This window comes from Megalobrama amblycephala, linkage group LG16 (assembly GCF_018812025.1).
Source record: "Megalobrama amblycephala isolate DHTTF-2021 linkage group LG16, ASM1881202v1, whole genome shotgun sequence".
In the NCBI taxonomy this organism is placed as follows: Eukaryota; Metazoa; Chordata; class Actinopteri; order Cypriniformes; family Xenocyprididae; genus Megalobrama; species Megalobrama amblycephala.
In genome coordinates, this window is record NC_063059.1 from 9791106 (window position 1) to 9809448 (window position 18343).

General features: G+C 38.7%; 2 protein-coding genes and 1 long non-coding RNA gene across 3 annotated transcripts in view; 2 read left to right on the forward strand and 1 right to left on the reverse strand.

The window, feature by feature from the left end:
- The window catches only part of col4a3 (collagen, type IV, alpha 3), a 46121-nt gene extending 32305 nt beyond the window's left edge, over nucleotides 1–13816 (forward strand). The window contains exons 40-52 of the mRNA XM_048160453.1: nucleotides 156–257; nucleotides 335–382; nucleotides 473–658; nucleotides 2260–2390; nucleotides 3911–3983; nucleotides 4100–4171; nucleotides 4292–4417; nucleotides 4502–4600; nucleotides 5012–5212; nucleotides 5350–5527; nucleotides 5669–5783; nucleotides 6223–6395; nucleotides 7298–13816. Of these exons, the coding sequence (XP_048016410.1) occupies nucleotides 156–257; nucleotides 335–382; nucleotides 473–658; nucleotides 2260–2390; nucleotides 3911–3983; nucleotides 4100–4171; nucleotides 4292–4417; nucleotides 4502–4600; nucleotides 5012–5212; nucleotides 5350–5527; nucleotides 5669–5783; nucleotides 6223–6395; nucleotides 7298–7370 (1577 nt within the window). The 3' untranslated portion in view covers nucleotides 7371–13816. The remainder of the gene's footprint in view (nucleotides 1–155; nucleotides 258–334; nucleotides 383–472; nucleotides 659–2259; nucleotides 2391–3910; nucleotides 3984–4099; nucleotides 4172–4291; nucleotides 4418–4501; nucleotides 4601–5011; nucleotides 5213–5349; nucleotides 5528–5668; nucleotides 5784–6222; nucleotides 6396–7297) is intronic.
- Nucleotides 2–17787, reverse strand: LOC125248528. The gene is made up of 6 exons (XR_007180321.1): nucleotides 17495–17787; nucleotides 6188–6379; nucleotides 4995–5208; nucleotides 4495–4579; nucleotides 4259–4351; nucleotides 2–233 (listed from the first exon to the last, which is right to left on the reverse strand). It is a non-coding gene; the product is annotated as an uncharacterized LOC125248528 (long non-coding RNA).
- sst1.2 (somatostatin 1, tandem duplicate 2) lies at nucleotides 14534–16898 on the forward strand. The gene is made up of 2 exons (XM_048160452.1): nucleotides 14534–15211; nucleotides 16541–16898. The coding sequence occupies exons 1-2, from the start codon at nucleotides 15059–15061 to the stop codon at nucleotides 16748–16750; spliced, it is 363 nt and encodes a 120-aa protein (XP_048016409.1). The 5' UTR covers nucleotides 14534–15058; the 3' UTR covers nucleotides 16751–16898.
- Nucleotides 17788–18343: the final 556 nt, after the last annotated feature.

Below are 18343 nucleotides of genomic sequence, written 5' to 3' on the forward strand. Positions count from 1 at the left end.
TCTAGCATTAAATGATCCCCTTCTGTTACATGTATTGTATCTTGACTTGTAATGTAAAATGTAACTTAAATGTAACCAACACCAAGAATACATATTCTGTAAAACATGAAGAATTCACTTGTCTTTTCCAGTGATGTATCTCTATGTTTATTAAGGTGTTCCTGGTTCTGCTGGAGCTCCCGGTCCACAAGGACATCGGGGAGAAATAGGCAGAGATGGCATTCCAGGATCAGCTGGAGATAAAGGAGATAGAGGGTGTAAGATGTCACATACAAACACATACGTTCACATGAAGGAATATTCTTATTAATCATTCTTGATTTTGTTGTTTTAGACACTACAAATGGGGATCCTGGCCCACCTGGTGTCAACGGAGAGAAAGGTAAGTCCATGCTTGGAAAGCCTACCCTTCTAACATGCGGATCTTAATCAGTTATCCATACTTACACTTTATGTGCATATTTAATTTCAGGTACTAAAGGCTGTCCTGGACCCCCAGGGCCATGCGGGACACCAGGTCCCTACGGTCCAGCTGGAGATATTGGTCCCCCCGGAAAACCCGGAGAAATCGGGCCACTTGGGTACCAAGGTCCTCCTGGTATCTGTATCAATGGCCCAAAAGGGGAGCAAGGACCTAATGGACTGCCTGGCCCAACAGGTGATTAGTCGTCTTTGATTATTAGTGGTGCTTGCTAATTACTATTGATAATACTTAGGGTCAACATTTTTTAAAATTCTTTGCCCTATTATACTTGCTATGGACATGATTGATACCTCACAATGTGAAGCTTGTTGAGGAGAGGTGTGCTATTGCTTTTCAAAGTGGTGAGACTTACCTGGTGGAGACTTACCCTGATTTTTACCTAGTGAATGATAAAGAAACAGAGAAAAACATAGAGGGGGTGGGTTCTTTTGTAAACCTAAAGTAATGACATAACAACAACCCATAAGACCCTAGCAACCACAATAACACACTAAAAGCCACTCAAAAGACCTTAGCAATTGCATTGCAATGGCATGGCAACCACCAGCAAAGCCTTGGCATTGTGGTAGTGAGTTTTTGTGTGTCCAGATATCACTCTATCCCCCAGTTTCACAGATAAGGCTTAAAGGGGGGGTATAATGCTATTTCATGTACTCTGTCCTATTTACACTGTTAAAGAGTTGGATTTTCATGCTAAACATGGCCATAGTTTCAAAACATAAGCTGGACGTATGACGGAGTATTTCTGTGCCAAAAAAGGTCTTTTTTTCGAGCATGGGCCTGTGTGACATCAAGAAGGTCGGAATTCCTTGTACGGGCACTTCTCCTGGAAGAGCGCGCATGCACAAGTCGACCAGAGCAAGAACACGCCCATCAACACACTTCGTTCGGCTTTACGGAATTCGTCTACACAGGTCACAGGACTTCGTGAAATCAACAGTGTCACCAAAGAAGTGTGTTTTTGGTTGTGAGGAAATGATAATCTTGCTTCCCATTACATTGATGCGCTCTTGATATTTGTTATTAAAATAACCATAGAAACTGATAGTTGCGAATCAGTTTTTATTGGTTAAAATGAATGGAGAATATCTTGTGTTTTTCCGTGGCTGCGCGTGCTCGTCACTCTTTAGCTCCGCTCACACGGCACGCCTTCAGGAGCTCAGCTGTTTTCGAAAAGACTCGGTATAGCGTATGTATCTTTTATAAATATGATAAAACTAAAGACTTTTTGGAGATATGAAGGATGCACTACTACTCTATAGGTACTCAAGATTAACCCCCCCACCAGTTTGAGCTGTTTTAAAGGGGTGGTATAATGCCATTTTTACAAGATGTAAAATAAGTCTCTGATGTCCCCAGAGTGTGTATGTGAAGTTTTAGCTCAAAATACCACACAGATAATTTTCTAAAGCATGTTAAATTTGTCACTTTTTGAGGGTGAGCAAGGGGTCCCTTTAAATGCACTTGAGCTGCTGCTCCTAAGCAGAGGGTGGGGTTTCAAGAGCTTGTGTTAGCACATAGTGTTAGCAGCGCCAATTACCTCACGAAGACTCACTGAAAATGTCCGAAACTGTTCAGCCTTTTATGTTCAAACCGAAGTTGGACAATGATGGAGAGACTCAAGAAGAAAAGGTAAAGTTTTAAGGTAAAGGTAATTTTCAAAATCCATAGGTAATTTTGAAAATTACCTTTAACCTTTTGAAAATTACTCTCAACATGCTATTAATTACTGATCACATGTCTTCTGTTGTTTCTGTGTGAAACTTTAAATACAGGTCTCAGAGGACCACGTGGGCCTCCTGGCGACCCAGGTCCAGGCCTGAAGGGAGATAAAGGCTGCATCGGGCCCCAGGGGCCTGCGGGGCCACCTGGTTGTACTGGTGATCGGGGTTTTTCTGGTGAACCAGTAAGTGGACACAAAAGGAGATAAATGCACAATCCGATCAACTAGATCAATTTATTGATGTACTGTAGGCTTTTATGAAGTTGTTTATTTTTAGATTTCTAGATTAAAGTCTGCAAAACCAGGAAGAAATATTCCATAATAATGACTGTTTGCTGAAGAACCACTATTTTCAAAAGCATTTATAGTTACTATTAAAGGATTAGTTAACTTTAAAATGAAAATTACCCCAAGCTTTATTCACCCTCAAGCCATCCTAGTTGTATATGACTTTCTTCATTCTGATGAACACGATTGGAGTTATATTAATAAATATCCAAGCTTTATAATGGCAGTGAACAGGACCAATGAGTTTGAAGCTCAAGAAAGTGCATCCATCCATCGTAAACGTACTCCACGCGGCTCCGTGCGGTTAATAAAGGGGGTTAATAAAGGCCTTCTGAAGCGGAAAAATGTCCATATTTTACAAGTTATAAAGAAAAATATCTAGCTTCCACCAGACCGCCTTACGTATTCATCTTACGAACAAAAAGTGTAAAGTGAACTAATCCTCTTTTTTGTTATTAATACTTTGAATTGGCTTTTATTTTTATATTTTCATTAGTTGTTTTAGTTAGTTGCCAAGGCAATTTTGTTTAAGTTTTTCATATAAAAATTATAATTTTTATAATTTCAGATTTATTTCAATTACTTAAAATTATTTTTAATAGTTTGACTTTTAGTTTGAGTTTTATTTAAAGGTGGTACAGAGGATGTTTTCGTCGACTGAGTTTTTGAAATGAGCGTTTGAAATGATGCACATTTTACGACTAGCTAAAACATTCTGACTGTGCTCAACATACAGCGATAGTTTCCTGCTCCTGAAGCAGATTTATATACTTTCACATGGAATTTGAACACCGACTGTAATCGCAGACTGAAAGCAACTGACTGGACGCGTTTGAGCGCGATCAGTCATAAGTATCAATTTACATTCATAATCGGCCTTACAATCGTTAAGCCGCGCACACACTTAGTGGATTCATTATGTCGGACTCACCTCATAATCTGCAGTTGTTACTCCTGTCTCCTGACAAAAACATTGCATGCGACGCATGTAGTGTTGAAAGTTACTAGAGCGCGCAGCCGCGCGTCTCTCACAAGGAACGTCATGGCAGTGATTGACAAGCCAGAGGGCCAATCCGCGCACGTCTCTCACAATGGCAGTGATTGACAAGCCAGAGGGCCAATCGTTTACGCGATGATCGCGTAAACGATTGGCTGATGTTTTTAAGGCCTTACCTTGTGCACAGATGATGTATATTAATAATATTCCTTTCAGTGCACCTAATAAATAGTCTTTTATCAGTTAGTAAAGACAGTTTCAAGTAATATTGCAAAAATGTATAAAACAAAACATCCTCTTTACCACCTTTAAGAGTAACAGCACTGATGTGAATCTGGTCCACACAGAGTTTGTGGCTGAATAAATTATGGAGTTTGTTTGTTAGATCCAGACATGGGATAAACTGTAATGTTTTCAGGGGAGAGATGGAAATCCTGGATTCAAGGGTCTGAAAGGAAATATGGGGCCAGACGGTTTTGTTGGACCAGCTGGTAAGAAATCCTAATTAAAATGGAATTTAATGAAATGTAAAGAAATCTTCAATTAACTACACAGATTGACTGGTTGATAAATATTTTAAAATAGTTTTTCTATACTTTTATTATAGGCCAAAAAGGACATTGTGGTCCAAATGGGCTTCCTGGATTAAAAGGTTATAAAGGATTTCCCGGATGTAAAGGTGATCTTTCATATACTGGCATACTAACATATTAAAAATGAAGCCATTGCATTTTGTTGTGTCATATATATTATTTTACGAGCAAACCTGAACATTTTCCCCCTCTTTGTGATTATTTAGGGCCAAAAGGTGATGATGTTGTCGGTGAGGTCATCTATATCCCCGGTGAACCTGGTTTGCCTGGAAGAGTTGGAGAGAAAGGAGAACCAGGAGAACGTGGACCTAAAGGATTACGAGGTCCAAAAGGTACAACGCCACAAACACAGTGCTCTAATTTTCTCTGATGTTTAATGAATTCATCTTGTATTTGCATAATTCCCTACCTTTTAGGAGCACAAGGTCAGAGGGGAGGTATAGGTGCAGATGGAGGTGTTGGACCAAATGGGGGCCCTGGACCGAGAGGTAACACTGGCCCACAAGGACAACAAGGTAGGTCTTAAAAATGATACACCTAGAAGTTTGGACTTGTCTATTTAAACTTTAGCTAATTGTACACTACCATACAAAATTATTTGGTTGGTAAGATTTTGTATGTTTTCGAAAGAAGTTTCTTAAGCTCATCAATTCTGGGTTTACAGTATTTATTTAGTAATATTGTTAAATATTATTGCTATTACAGATAACTGTTTTCTAAAATGTAATTTATTCATGTTTTGGCAAAGCTGAATTCTTTGAATAGAAAGTTCAAAAGAACAGCATTTATTTGCATTTTTTGCATTTTTAAATGTCTTTAATGTTAATTGCGATCAGTTTAAGTATCCATTAAAACTTGAAGTCCAAAATTCCCACTGAAAAAGTTAAATGCCATCATGTAAAAACAAACCTTCTTTGCCTCCGAAGGTCCTCGTGGTTTGTCAGGCGAAGTGGGTCCCAAGGGCTCACGGGGCCCATCTGGGGGACCGAAAAATGATGGATTCTTTTTTACCAAGCATAGCCAGACAGTAGATCTACCAGTCTGTCCTAGTGGGTCAACACATCTGTACTTTGGATATTCACTTCTCTTCATCAACGGCAATAACCGCGGGCATGGACAAGACCTAGGCATGAAACACAGACAGAACATTTATATGATAACACGCATACAAATGCACATAATGCAAATGGAATCATTTACACACACAACAATTCTGAGCACAGCAATTCAGATTTTCACAATCTGTGTGCGTGTGTGTTTATAGGAACTCTGGGAAGCTGTTTGCATAGGTTCTCCACCATGCCTTTCCTGGTCTGTAATCATAACGACACTTGTCGCTACGCCTCTCGAAATGATTACTCCTATTGGCTGTCTACTGACACGCCGATGCCCGCCGACGAGACATTAATTTCTGGTGATTCACTGGCACAGTATATCAGCAGGTAAACACAAAGCCTGTGTTCCCTCAGTAGGAGGTAACGCAAGTCAGTTTATATTAAACTGAAAGACATCTGTGGATAGATAATATGATAGTAATATGAATAAAAACAGAGGAGATCTCTCTCTCTCTCTCTTCCTCAAAGGTGTGCTGTGTGTGAGGCACCAGCTAATGTAATAGCAATTCACAGCCAGACCAGTAATATCCCAAAATGTCCTACAGGATGGCTTCCACTATGGCAAGGTTACTCCTTTGTAATGGTAAGTGGCAGCCATTATTTACAAAGTATGGCAATCATAAGATCAGAATCAAAGATTTAATCCATGTTTGTTAGCTTAGAGGTAATTTATATTAGTGTACTGCTAAAAGTTGACAAAATAAACAATTAACATCTAGAATTCTTAATTAAAATGAAAGCGAAAACTTGTACTCCAAGTAATGTAAAACTCCTAGGTCAGTTTAATAGATACTGAGATGGAATATCACAGGAATAAATACAATTGTTATTTATATATATATATTAGAAAACATTTAAATTTCACAACATTAGTGTTTTTACAGTATATAAATATATAATAAACAGTATATAAATATATATAAATATGGCCTTTTAAAAACATTAAAAACCATTTTAAAAAATCAAAAACATGAAAAAATCTGCTACCTCTCTCTGTGCTTGTTCTGATTTATTTTTCCTAGCAAACGGGAGCAGGTGCAGAAGGTTCCGGACAGCCGCTGGTCTCACCTGGATCCTGTCTGGAAGAATTCCGGAAGATTCCATTCATAGAGTGTCATGGTCGCGGCACCTGTAACTTCTATCCCGATTCCTTCAGCTACTGGCTTGCATCACTTGACCCTAGCAGAATGTTCAGGTACAAGAGTTTAGAAACTTAAAATTTTTATTGAATCTGCTTTAGATTACATGGGTGATTCTGAAAAAGGGGGGAGGGGGGAATCAAATTTTCAAAAAGTCAATCTTCACGATTCACTGCTTGGATCATGACTGGCATAGTTTTTAAAACACTGTTATATTAAAGGATTAGTTCACTTTGAAATTAAAATTACCCCATGATTTACTCAGCCTCAAGCCATCCTAGGTGTATATGACTTTCTTCTTTCAGACGACTACAATCAAAATTATATTAATAATCACATTGATGCTAATAAGCTTTATAATGGCAGTGCACAGAAACCACCTGTAATAAAGGCCTTCTGAAGCGAGGCGATCCGTTTGTGTAAGAAAAATATCCATATTTAACACGTTATAAAGTAAAATAACTAGCTTCCACCCGCCACACCTTTGTGTGTGTCAACTTACTTTGTTTTGTAAGTTGAATATGGAAGGCGTTGTATGAGTATTTTGAAGTACGAGAAGCATCACACTTTCTTCGTATGTTGAATACAGAAGGCGGTCTGGCGGATGCTAAATATTTTACATTATAACATGTTAAATATGGATATTTTTCTTACACAAGCGCATCGCTTCACTTCAGAAGGCCGTTATAAACCCCCCGGAGCCGTGTGGAGTACGTTTATGATGGATGGATGCACTTTTTTGAGTTTCAAACAGGTGGTTTCCGTGCACTGCCATTATAAAGCTTGGGAGCATCAGGGTGATTATTATTGTATTTGTCTGAAAGAAGAAAGTCATATACACCTAGGATGGCTTGAGGATGAGTAAATCATGGGGTCATTTTTTAATTTTAAAGTGAACTAATCCTTTAAATAAAAAATAACATCACAAATGAACCTTTAACCTTTTCTCGTTCCTCAGTGTGCCAGAGCCCAAGACAGCAAGACACAAAGAGATTATCAGCCGCTGTCAGGTCTGTATGAAGCTGTCTTAAGGTCAGAGCTGACCTTGGTATGAGACTTGAACTATAAACTTTCACTTGTCAGTTTTCCGTGACTTGTGTAATGTAGGTAGGATCCGTGAAGTCAGCCTTCAAGTGTTTCACCTGGAAACAACTGGATATGAGTTGTCATTATGTGATTCAGTTAATGAGTGGAATGATACAGTTATGGGTAGACCAACTGTTCATTTTTTAAATGCTTTTCAGTCAATCAGAACCTTTGGACAAGTTAAGGCTGGAATACATTACACAACTTTTATTTTAGATGAGCAACAATAGTTGCCAAAAAATCTCCAGTCTGCAGATTATGGCAGTCGGAGTTGACCGAAATTTCACAGAACATTTCATACTGTATGATGGGCACAGACTCTGATTTTTCAGCTTCAGACTATGATTCCATCCAGTTGGAGGAATCGTATTTTGAGCCGATTTTAGAACACATATCGTAGTGTATGACACGTAGCTACTGAAACCGAAGCTATGCTCTATCTACCAGTGTTGCGATAAAATACAATAAAAATACAGTAACAGAACATGCGTAACAAATTAGCCTCAATATTTCACTTATCACCACCGATAAAAAACTGACTGCAGGGCTCTCCTCTAACTCCTATTGTAATCTGTAGAATCCATCATACTGGCCACGTCTACCCACCCAAGACCACTTCCAAATGCGCTAGTTTCATTTTTTCTTGCTACAACTGCTGTGGTCAACTCCTGCATGTCAATGTTTGTTTTAACTATCATACATCTTCTAGCAACAAGACACATGTTTCTGTGTGAGTTTGTTGTTCAGATGACTTGAAAGTCTGGTAGTGAATGATCCTCAGCTACTTAGTGTATCACATCCAGGTTTGCTCAAAAGTTGTGTAGTGAATTCAAGCCTTTAGTTTATTCAGAGTTTTTTAGGAACAAAAGCCAAACAAAACAATGGATTCCCTTTTAATGGATGTTCTTTGTTTTAGATTTGATTTATCCTAAATCCAAGGTACAGTACAAGCCCAGTGTTTGTCATTGTTTTCAGAATTCTCTGTGTCCTGGCCAGCACTTATCAATGTGTTTTTCTCTCAAATTTACTCTAACTTATAATTGCGAAGTCCAATTTAGGATTTGGGGGACTTCAGTTCAGCTGCTTCTCATTAATAAACAGCTTTCATGCTCTAAAGTATAACTATTTTTAATTAGTAGTTAAGTATGAATGACTTTTGTGTGTAGGAATAGCAGTTGTGAGCCATTAGAAAATCCTAAGAAAATGGGAACCCTAAAATAATGAGAATGAGCATTGTGGACGCTTATGGGGAAAACTCCTGTTTCTCTGAATCCTGAAACCTGTTCGGTTCAAGTCTGGTGTTTCAGCCTGCCACAAAAGGCAGGGTTGACTGCCTATACAGTTGGTAGTCAGCCAGAATAAAGGCAGTAGACCTACTCAGTGTTTCCGCACAGAGGAGAGAAGCGCTCTTCCTTCGTCTCATTCCGCAATAGTAAAAATAATCGACGTGTTCCTCCTGATAATGGCTGCATGCAACTGCTCCAATGTGCAAGACTTGTTACACATCTGTTTCTTCATTATACATTTTGATTTGTTTTATTTCGTATCATTCAAATTTCAAATCATATCATAAAATTAATTAATTTTGTTATTTTTTATGCAATTCTATATTCGCAGTCTATAACTTTTTTTTTTATTAATATTTGAATAATATTACTGTATATTCAGGATATTTTACTTAACCTGTGTTTGTATCTTTGTAGCTTAATTATTTAATGAATAAACGAGTCATTAAAACAAGTTTTTTATTAGGACAGCTCCATATGTTTAAATGATGTTGATCAACGAATTGGAGCAGTGTTGGTTAGATCATTTTAAAACATCAAATAGCCATCAATTTATAGATTTTAAAAGGCATCTGTCTCTGATGTAGACTGGTGTATATTTATTTACGGATCCAACACTATAAGATTGGTGCATATTTATTTTTTTATTTTATTTTATTTATTTTTTGTGGAGAGTGGAAAGTACTGCATGATATGGAGACGCCGGCACCATCACTTACATTTTTTCCTGATAACGAAATTACTTAGATTTACAATAATACATTTTTGGTTATATAATTAAGAATAATAGATCATTCGGAACTATAAATACTTTTTTCTTATTTCTTATTTATTTAAACTCACAATAACAACAAAATGTTGTGCTTTTGTAAAATAAAGAATACAAGTAGATGCACTTTCTTTCTCTGTGAACTGGAGCGCGTCCCAACTCAACTATAGGCTATAAACTATAAACGTGCGATTAGTCGACTAATGGCTTAAAGGGGTCATGACATGTTTTTTTTTTTATTATGTTCCCTTAGGTGCAATTATAATATTACTATAGTTTTTTGGACAAAAAAAATTTAAAAAATGTAGTGATTGATGACCTTTTTCCACCCTGTTTCTCTCCCTCTGACTCAAACAGTCAGTTTTAGGGGGTTTTCCCATTTAAGAGTTCAGTGTAACCGCCCACTGGCTAATGTCAGTGCCTATGTATTAATTATTAACGCCCCCTAGTCAGAAATAGGATCCACACAAGCTGTATTTGGAGCTTGATTAAATAAATGCTTTGTAAATGCTTCAATCTTTTTTATGCTAAAAGATCAAGGGAAATTTGGTTTCTCAAGTCATCACCCCTTTAAATGAACAGGGGCAGCCATATTAAATACCCACTAGAGGTCCACCCGCAGCGGGTAACTCTGCGGTAATAGGCATTCTGGTTGACTACCATCTGTATAAGTCATACAGAAATGGCGTCAGTCATAATCTTATCTAATCCAATCTAATCCAAAAGCCTTGCTACAAGCACTGAACAGAAGTCGCTCTGCAAGCAGACACCTTGAAAGTCCTTGAGGGCCCCTCAATCAGCTGTATAAAGAGAAGCTCAGACCACAGTCAGAGCCTGCTACATAATACATAAGTATTTCCGACTGACAATACCCATGCTTGATAAGCAAGGAAGTACAGGTTGTAAAATCTGATGAAAGTGGACGGCGAGGACCAGCCGGCCGCCGCACAGATATCTGCGATAGAGACTCTGCTGGACCATGCCCAAGAGGAGGCCATTCTTCTAGCGGAGTAGGCCCTCACTCCTAAGGGGCACAAGAAGTCCACAGACTTGTAAGCCAGCGCTATCACATCCACGATCCACCTGGAAAGTCTTTGCTTCAAAGCCAGTAGCCCTTTAGTGCGGCCTCCAAAGCTGACAAACAGCTGCTCTGATTGCCAAAACAGGCCAGAATGCTTGGTATACACTTTGAGGGTCCTTGTGGGACAGAGTGGATGAAGTGCCTGTTCGTCTTCCGCGAGCAGAAGAGCTAGGAGCACTATCACCTGCGTTCTTAACGAGGTAGAAAGCACTTTTAGCACGTAAACTTTCCTCAGCCTAAGGACCAATTTACTGTCGTAATGACCGAACTTAGGCAGGAGGGGTTCCACAGATAGATCTCCAACTCGCTTGACTGACACTAAAGCCAGCAGGAGGGCAGCCTTAAGCGAGAGGGACCGAAGGTCAGCTGTCTCAAGCAGCTCAAAAGGAGGGCCTCGAAGAGCCCTAAGTACTGTGGAGAGGTCCCATGGTGGTACCGAGCAAGGGCGGGGAGGATTAAAACTTCTAGACCCTCTGAGAAGCTTAACGACATTAGAGCTGAGTTGAAGAACCAAGAACGAAATTCATTGGCTGGGGAGCAGCGAGCTCTTGCCAAAGTTGACTTCCCAGGTTCTCCAGATGACTGAGGAGCAGGGATCTGTGGCTGCATAGCTCCTGCCTCGACTGGGCTAAAAGGAGACAATTGTTGAGATATGCGGATTCCAATCTGCCTCAGAGGGGAAAGAGCCACGTCTATGCACTTAGTAAAAGTACACAGAGCTAGAGAGAGTCCGAATGGAAGGACTGTATACTGGTATGCCACCCTCCGAATGCAAATCTTAAGAACGGTCTGTGATGGGGGCTATCTGGATTTGAAAGTAAGCATCTTTCAGATCGACTGATATAAACCGATTCCCGGGGCAAATCTGCGCAAGGATTTGTTTCATAGTTAACATTCTGAATGGCCGTCTCATGAGGGTGTGATTCAGATGTCTCAGATCGAGAATGGGCCTGAGGCCGCCATCTTTCTTGGGGATGAGGAAGTAGTGGTTGTAAAAGCATGACTTGCTGCGTTCCGTGGGAACTCTCTCCACAGCACCTTTTTTCTAGCAAAGAGTCAACTTTGGCTTGGAGGACATGAGAACTGTCTTCTGAGACCGAAGAGTGCATCATGCTCATGGGTGGGCAGAGATGCGCCAGAGACAGCAGTTGGGGGAGCTTCACATAGCCTTTTTTTGTGGCACCGTCTACCGTGGACAGAGCAGACAAAGCGTGGACACGCCGAGTATTGGGCGCGCCACATCTTAGTGTGCTCTTGGTGTACTTCCAGGAAGAACGAGGCTGGACACTGACGGGGCACCACTGTTGGCTTCCCGCTGCAGGAACCACTTGTCGAGTCGGCTGTGAGCGGGCTCTTCTGGGGCCAACCACTCCAAGCCGAGCACTTGAACAGCTTTAGTGAGGACTCGCATGAGCTTTGAGTCCACGCAGGGCCGCACGTCATCTGTTGCTTTAAGCGGCGGAGAGGCAGAGTCATCACCTGAGTTCACCCACTCACCAGACTCAGAAGCGGCCAGAGACATCGAATCTAATTCGTCGTTAGAGCCGCCAAATGTGATCATGCCACTCGCAGTAGATGAGGGGTGCTGATCTTTGCAGGTGAAGAGCACAGGAGATTCGGCGTGCTGAGGGGAGAGTGAGGCACTGCTCAGGCTGATGGCTGAGCTTCTTCTTTTGCTGAAGTAACATTGTTCTGCTGAAGGAGAAAGATTCTGACTGACAGTGTTTCTGTATGACTTATATAGGCAGTCAACCCTGCCCTTTTTGGCCTGAAATACCATTTGTCTGCGCAGCGGCACAGATGTGAACCAATCAGGCTTCAGGATTCAGAGAAAACAGGAGTTTTCCCCATAAGTGTCAAAACTAATGCAATGCGAGTGAACCGTATCGAAAGGGAACCCTTTTTTTTTCTAGCAAGATTCAAGCATGAATTGAAAAACATGCACTCAGTGAATAATAGTTTGAGCTCAGGTTGCTCATATTGAGCAAAAACTGTATATTTAATTCAGTATTTAAAATGAATAGAAATAGAAAAGTTAATCTACACTTCAGCAGTGCTACTGAGAAATAGTTTAGTAATTAAAGTTTAAATACTTTAATTTTAAATGTTAACTAATACACATTAATCTCTTCCTGACTAACACTCTATATTAAATATGAACAAATACTAAAAAATATTGTCTTAATGTGTTACTAATTTAGTAAACAAATAGTAATACAGCAAATAATTGTCAGTCTTCCAAGTTCCAAATTTGTTTTATAATATACATCCTTTAAGGAATTGCCTAAATATCTTGAATTAAAATTCAGTAGATCTCGGCTTAAGTATTTTGGATATGTCTGAAACATTGTGTGCAATAGTCAGTGTATGCAAGCCATGCTTATAATTTGACTATGATTTTCTGTCTGCTTTATTATACAAATATATTGCTATACATCTGCTTTGCTTTTGGAACTTTATATTCAAGAAAGAATCAAAGTCTGTTTCTTAGTGTACAAAATTGTTGAATTCACATTAGTTTGTGCAAAGCTTATTTGAAATATGCTTTTGGTGCTGAGGTTTTGCAAAGCATATTTATGCTTGTTCATATTTAACTCTGAGTTACTCAGAGTTAATGGTGCTATTAGTTAGATGAATGAAATGTTCATTTATTATATATTATGTGTAGCCATTATGTGAATTCACAAGACGCTCATCATAGCATTGCATTAAGGAGATTTCCTGATGACTCATATTCAATTTAAACAGGAATTGCAATTAATTATGACATGTAAAAGCTTATCAATGAGTGTAGTCTTAAAAACACTTATAAAGAAAATATGAAACTTGCCTTCATTGTATAATCTGCTTTGTTGCAGGTCTGTTCCACACAGTCATGTATTACTTGTTTTTTTCCCTGTACAGAGAAATAGAAATCAGAATTGGCTGAAAGTGTGATTTGTGTGTCTATATGAATCACAAATACTGTGTTTTGCGGTTTCATAATTGCAACTAAAAACATGATTGCACACATTTAGTTTTGAAGTTATTGGTCTTTTTTTTTGGACTGCAGTGTTTAATAGCTCGAGAACTGTATAATTGAAAATGCTATAATGTTTTTTGGTCCAAAACAATGTGTATATATTGAATATTTCTGTAGAAAATGTATGTGTAATTGGCCTAATGATACTTTTTTGTCCCCTTAATTCAAAATAATGATTGTGTTTGGACATGTGGTAACATTGCACTAATTGAATAAATCATCTTTTGGATGAAGATCGATCTATCTATCTATCTATCTATCTATCTATCTATCTATCTATCTATCTATCTATCTATCTATCTATCTATCTATCTATCATTACCACTTTTAATCTAAGTTTTATGTAACTTGGTTTTGAGATTTGTTTGCCTTTTCTAAGTCATGACTACTTAAGGCTGACCACAAGATGTCAGGGCAGAATCTCTTTTTGAATGCCTAATGCAAATGTTTTTGTGTTACTTTTCACTGCTTTTGAGTTTGGCTTTGAAAAGTCTCTAATTTTTGTAGTAGGTGGTGTTCTTTTAATGAAATCATTTAAAGATCAAATTGAATGTGACATTACTGGAAATGTGACCTCACACTCAAAAGCACCAGTGCCACCTTTTCTAATTAAATGCTACAATGTGGAACTTAAAATGGTCAAAAATCCAAATAAATTCGTATTTTTGATGGCAATCTGTAGGAGAAAAGAGCAGAAAAGGAACAACTCGTCACCATGTTGTTCTGGGTGGCTTCTAAATAGTTGAATTTGCACATAATAAAAGAGCCTAATTCCAAATTCAAAAATGATATTCTGGTCTCAAGAAATGGCTTGAGGGGTTTAAGATTCATATAAACAAAAGTGATGCTTGTCTTTGTGTAATACAGTAATATTGTAGTCTTCTATTGTAAATATTTATTACATTTGGGCTTTGATATTTATATATCTTTGAATCTTAATTCAGAATTCACAAATCATTAAATTCATTCTTTGATCTTTTCAATGGGAATGAAAGATGTCACCAGCAGCGCAAACGCACGTACTTCTTGTGTTAACACTTCAAGAAAAGACACATTAAACTCTTCACTCAGAGTCAATTAAGTTTATAAAACCTTTTATCCTTCGCCTCTGCCGTGGCGTGTGCTTCAAAGCGAGGGAGACGCAAACCCAGGCATTTCTCTGTTGTATTTGTTTTAGATTAGCTGAACAAACCCGAATCCATTCAGTCTAATGCTTTTATTGTAGCTCTCATTGTCAAGTCGCAATTTGTTCATTTGCCTTATCTTAATGAGAGTGTCTCCCATTAGTGTGGGACCAGAAGAATCTTAATGCTTTATGACATCACAATCCACCATTGCCCAGCAACCTGGGCAGCTGTCAGTCAATAATACGAGTGAAGGGAGAGTTTAAAAAGAGCGCTCGGGATTCCCGAGGGTCCAGAACCAGAACCACAGCTCCGAAGAGACACTCCGTGAAGGGAAAACAGAGGTTTGAGATGAGACTGTGTGAGTTGCAGTGTTATTTGGCCCTGTTGGGTCTGTCTCTTGTGCTGTGTGGTCGCAGTGCAAACTCCCAGCTAGAACCGGACCTGGACTTCCGCCATCGCAGACTTCTGCAGAGAGCACGAGCGATCGGACAGGCTACACAGGTGAGCCTCGAACACACATTGACACATCTGCTAACAGGGAAACGTTCTCACAACTTTCTGGCAAGGTTCTCTCAAAATTATGAACAAGCATTCTGACCAGTTATCTGGTCTTTAATAACATCAAAAAAACATTAACACAAAAATGTTATTTATACATCATTCATGGAATGTTTTTTGAAACATTTAAGTTGGACATTAGTCTGTTTTTTTTTAAATTATTATTATATTACTTTTTTCAGATGTTGCAGAGAACATTCAAAAGTAACGTTCCTGCAATACTTGCAAAATAATCAAATAAAGAAAACATTTCCTTAATGTTTCTTGTTCACATAACCAAGACATAAACATTTTTTAAAAAACTGCACATTTGAACATTCTGAGAACATTCAGAAATAATGTTTTAATAACTTAATGGGAAAATTAATGGGAACAAAACGTTCATAGAACATTTTTGTTACCGGGATGGCCTAGATTTACCAGCTAGCTGTTCAAATGAGTTCTAGTTTTCCATTATCTGCATGTTCAATGCTGCCATCCCACACTCAAATTTAACCAACATTAAACTTGTGTAGTTGTTGTTGTTGTGAGCACACATTAATGGAGAGTTTACCCCCCAAAAAATGTCATTTACTCACCCTCATGTCCGTACAAACCTGTACTGACTGGCTTTCTACTGCGGAATACTAAATACGTTTCCATAATGCAAGTCAATGGGGTTCAAAACAACATCGGACCCCATTGACTTATAAGGAGGCTTTTTTTTTTTAAATATCTTCTTTTGTGTTCTGCAGAAGAAATGAATGATATATTTAACAGTAAATAATGACAATTTCATAGTTCAATTTTTGAACTATCCCTTTGCATCAAAACAGGAGGACTATTTAAGTTTTAGTTTGTTGAAATGTTCAGTTTGTTTAATGCTCTAGTTCATTCTACTTTTAATAGACATTTAAATGGGAAATTACTACAAACCCCTTCTAATTCTATAGGAAGACATCATTACTTCCCGTCCCTCTCCCTCCTTTTCCTTTTAACTCCCACATGTTTCTAAATGACCCTCTGTTTTTCTCATTTACATCTTGGCAAGTAAATGCATTATCTTTTACTATACAGGAACTCTAATGGGATACATTTAGCTCTAATCAAAACACACATTCCACTATAAATACGAAATGGCTTTTCTCTTTTAGCCTTAGTCACCTCATGTATACCTTAATCTAAATGAATGCACCCCAGGCAACTTTACCAGGCAGTGTTTATTATCCAAATAAAAGAGAAAGTGAGGGGGGAAATTACTTGAAATGTTAATCCCATCATTTCTTTTCTCAGGACTGGACCAAGAAAGACATTGAAGAACTTCTCTCCCTGCTCTCCATGCCTGAAATGGAGATGCGCGAGAATGATATTTCAACGGTGGATGAAAACGAGGACCTACGTGTGGAGCTAGAGCGTTCCGCAGAGAGCTCGAACCACATTCCCGCTCGGGAACGTAAAGCGGGATGCAAAAACTTCTACTGGAAGGGCTTCACTTCCTGCTGAGGCCCTCACTTGAAGTTGCCAACTAACACCCTCTCAAATCTCTTGCTAACCTAACCGCTGTGGTCAAACCACCAGTTAATTGGTTCTGTCCGCCAATCGACTGATGTGAAGTTAATAAACTACGAAATAAAGAATAAAAATAAAAGGGCTTTTTTTTTGTGGTGGATTATGTGAATATGGTGATGAGGTATACATTTAGTATGTTGTCTTTTCTTTGAACTAGCCTATTTGTGCAGGGAACATTAGCTTTAATGTTGTGTGTGTGTGTGTGTGTGTGTGTGTGTGTGTGTGTGTGTGTGTGTGTGTGTGAGAGAGGTGATTAGTGGTAATTAACAGGCATTAGGGATTATTTCGATCATTTCTGTTTATCATGGTGACAGGCACGACACACCAATATGATTAAGAATGACAAAAGAGGGGGAACGAGAAACACTCTCGGAACATCCTTATGGTGTTATTTGTAGGCTACTTGATGAATGCTAATGTTTAACTTCTTGGACTATTACAAATAAACGTTCAAAGAACTGTATATTGTGATTAAAATATAATGTTAGGAAAATACTAACATTATCTTTTCAAGAAAACTAGACATGTTAACGTAAAACATTGCAAAGTACTGTTCCTACGACGTTTTTAGAACATACATTTGTTAGCTGGAGTCCAGCTTTCCGTCAGTAAAAACCACGTGTCCTCATCTCGCACGAATAACTGATGGAACATATTTGAAGAGAACAAATAACTCACGCGCATCATTTGCAGGCTGGTTTCTCTCGCGCACACTCTCTAGTTTGATGTGTTCTTCATTAGCGTGTTATTGTCTGTGAAAACAGACACTGCTCCATGACTTGAGCTCCGTCCCTTGAGGCTCGCGCACGAACGCGCAGACAGGGTGGAAAAAGCTGTTAGGCAGTTGTAATTGTTATTTAATTATGGTCCTGAAAGCACCGCAAATATTTCGACACATCTGGACTGTTTGATTAGCAAGCCTGAGAAGAGACTTCGTCAGGCATTATGAACGGCTCTCTGCTGCCGTGTTTACCGAGTACACACATTTTCTCAAGTGTGTGTCTGTGTCTGTGTGTGTTTATGCGTCATGCTCATTTTACTTACAGATATTGACTAGCTTGCGTTAGAATAACCATATTGTATGTACGTATGTTTATGTGACATTTTCTGTAGTTACTTGTTTGAGCCAATGTAGAAAACAAGTAGGCCTGCTTGTTTTTGTAGGCCTACTTATTTTCTACATTGGCTCAAACAATTTTGTTTTTGATTTTGTAATATCTACTAGTGAGAAATGAGATTAGACGGAAAGCAAATGAGACTTTAAAGTCTCCTGCTTCTCAGATGTTTCTCCTGAGTATGCTAAATGACTCCTGCTGTAATCCCAATAATGTCTCAAACTCTACTCAGATACCATAATATGCAATCAAATTTCTGAAATTCAATATGGACTTAAATCAAATTCTACCACCCTGTTGAAAAAAACAGCATATGCTGGTAAGGTAGGTTTTGAAGCTGGGATGCTGGTTTTAGCTGGTTTATGCTGGTCAAGTGCTGGTCCTATGCTGGTCCATGCTGGTCAAGTGCTGG

Coding starts and splice junctions, on each gene's coding strand:
- sst1.2 (XM_048160452.1), top strand. CDS start 15,059: ATGAGACTGTGTGAGTTGCAGTGTTATTTGGCCCTGTTGGGTCTGTCT. Junction 15,212..16,540: donor CGATCGGACAGGCTACACAG/GTGAGCCTCGAA, acceptor TTCTTTTCTCAG/GACTGGACCAAGAAAGACAT.